Genomic DNA, 2,559 nt, shown 5'->3' with positions numbered 1-2,559 from the left:
ACCAAGGCAAAAGCCTACACCTTTTTGCCTCGGTTCTGAACCTAGGCAAAAAGGCTATCACTTTTTTCCTCGCTTGTATATGTGTCTTAGTTGAAAAACCGAAGCGTATTGTAAAAAACAATCGTTGTCATTTTCCCTTGTTGCTCTAGTGCATTCAAGTCATATGGAGAGAAATTGGGTAAGGAAAGAAACACAAGAGATCCTAGCCCTGGACTTTTGGTTCTAGGCACGACGAGGACTAACCTTGTGAGTAGTAGGGTGATAACCCTTATGTTTATGACTTTGCAGAGCATAAAACTACTACAAGTGCACTCCTATGGTAAAGTCCTATGTCAAATGCATGTATCCAGAGTCTTGTATAAATTGTTTATGTGTGTTTATATAGTTATTGTATTCTATTAATGTTTAGCTTGTATCTAATAAATTTTTTGCTCATTAGCTTATCGTGTTGTTTTCTTTTGATGTTTTCTTTATCTTCATTTGTTTCTTTTACGATAGTCACTTTATTGGTGTAAGTAGATGAGAGGTAAGTGTGGATACATCACTAGTGAAAACAATGACGCAACAAAATTTTATTCTTAGTTGTCTAATTGTTATCTTTGTTCTTATAGATATATTTATTTTTATTGTTATTTCTTTTAGATAATTATATTAATATTATATCTAAATTTATAAATAATTTGTTTTGATTTATCAATTTTATAATTTCTTATTTTAACATTTGTAAGTTAGTGAAACTAAGATATTACAATTCAAATCTGATAACTTTATTCAATCAATTTGATAGTGATTTCATGTTTCAAGTTATTTCTAGTTATACTTGATGCATTGTTTTCATTATTGTTATTATTATACATATAGAAAATAATTAGATCAATTAAGTATGGTTGGTGCAATTTAATTTGCTCTCGCATAAGTATAAAGTGTGAAAATGGATAAATACGACACAATCAATAACATAAAATAACACATAAATTTAAATTGTGGGAACAAACGAGAACAAAAAGATCATTTATCCTGTACTATTTTGGCTAGTTATTGGTATCCAATTATTTTTTACTTTAAATCTTCAAATTGTTTCCCAAATAAGTTTTGGAAATAGTTTAATTTGGAAATGTTTTCTCACATTCTTCTTTATTCACAACTTGTTCAACCTCTCCTTAGACTCCAATTTTTTATTTTTTTAAAATTAATGATTGAAACAATTTTTAATAGTAAATTGATAGTTAACTTCTTTGGTGAATAATTAATCTTCTGTTAATTTTATTCCATTAATATAAAGACGCTGTTTTAATTTATTTATTTTTTTGTAAAGGAATTGTTTACAACTAATTGCTCAATTTTCTTATGTAATTTGTCAAAGACTTCTAAGTTTGGATGCAGTGGCTTCTGGCTTGTAAGCTGTAATTCTCAAAGACAAAAAGAAACTAAGAAAAGATATTTTGGATTGTTATTCTATTAATTAACAAACAAATAATAAATAAATACAATTAACACAACAACAACAAAAAATAACTTAATGCAAAAAGAAAACCCAACTCAAAATTCAAAACCAGCAAATTGTTTAAGTAATAATAATTTTGTTTTTAACTAAGCAGCTAAGCACCAGCTTATAGGTTAATTTTTAGATATCCAACTTCAAATTAGCTTCAAAATTTGTTCAAAACCAACAGAGTTACAGTACAAAAGGCTGCGACAAATGAACCCTAATTTCCCATAATCACCCCAAAAATCCTCTCATGTCAAAACCTTTGATCAGAAGAAGGTCAATCTGTAACCATGTCAGAGTCTCCTTCTCCCTCCGTCTCCTTCTCCGACGGACCACCACCCTTGAACACCAACAACAATGGACTAGACATATTCACCAAGGTCTTCCTGTTGTTCATCTTTTTCACTCTCTTCGTTCGTGTCTGTTACGTGTACATGAACATGCGACGAGAACAAAACGGCAACGACAACGTAAGCAACAGCATCGCTTCCATGACCCATAACGATCAAAATGATAACCTCACCGGGCTACCCTATGACGTCATAAAGTCCTACCGCACTTTCCCTTACAGCAAAACCGATAGTGTTGTGGGAACAACATGCGACCACGACACCACCTGCGCCATATGTATTGAGGATTACGAGGAACCGGAGATGCTGAGGGTGTTGCCGCAATGCCGCCACTACTTTCACCGAGACTGCGTCGACGCATGGCTGAAGGTTAATGCCACGTGTCCCGTTTGCAGGAACTCGCTCATGGAAACTAGAAGCCATAATAATATTAACGATAACGCTGTCTTTAACAATGCCTTAGAACGTGTCTAACTAATAATATCATGGTTTTGCAGAGAGGATTTTTCGTGGTGATTATTCTAGTTTTTTTTTTTCTTCTTCATTTTCTTTTCGATTTGGTTTTCGTGTATATGTTCAGAATGTGAAGGAGATTACTTAGTCGAAGGATTTGGGTTTCCACTTTTTGAAAATTGATGAATATGTAGATTTTTTTCTTGTGGAGAAATGGAGAGATGGAAAATAAAGAAGAAAAAAAAAAGGAGAGAAAGTCACAAATAA

At 32.4% G+C, this 2,559-nt stretch overlaps 1 protein-coding gene across 1 annotated transcript; it reads left to right on the top strand.

The window, feature by feature from the left end:
* The first annotated feature begins 1,779 nt into the window (after nucleotides 1-1,779).
* LOC106758423 (RING-H2 finger protein ATL32-like) lies at nucleotides 1,780-2,313 on the top strand. The gene has a single exon (XM_014641351.1). The coding sequence runs from the start codon at nucleotides 1,780-1,782 to the stop codon at nucleotides 2,311-2,313; it is 534 nt and encodes a 177-aa protein (XP_014496837.1).
* Nucleotides 2,314-2,559: the final 246 nt, after the last annotated feature.

The sequence above is a fragment of the Vigna radiata genome, chromosome 4 (genome assembly GCF_000741045.1).
Source record: "Vigna radiata var. radiata cultivar VC1973A chromosome 4, Vradiata_ver6, whole genome shotgun sequence".
NCBI lineage: Eukaryota > Viridiplantae > Streptophyta > Magnoliopsida > Fabales > Fabaceae > Vigna > Vigna radiata.
The sequence above is the reverse complement of the archived record's forward strand: the minus strand, read 5'-3'. Positions and strand labels throughout refer to the sequence as shown.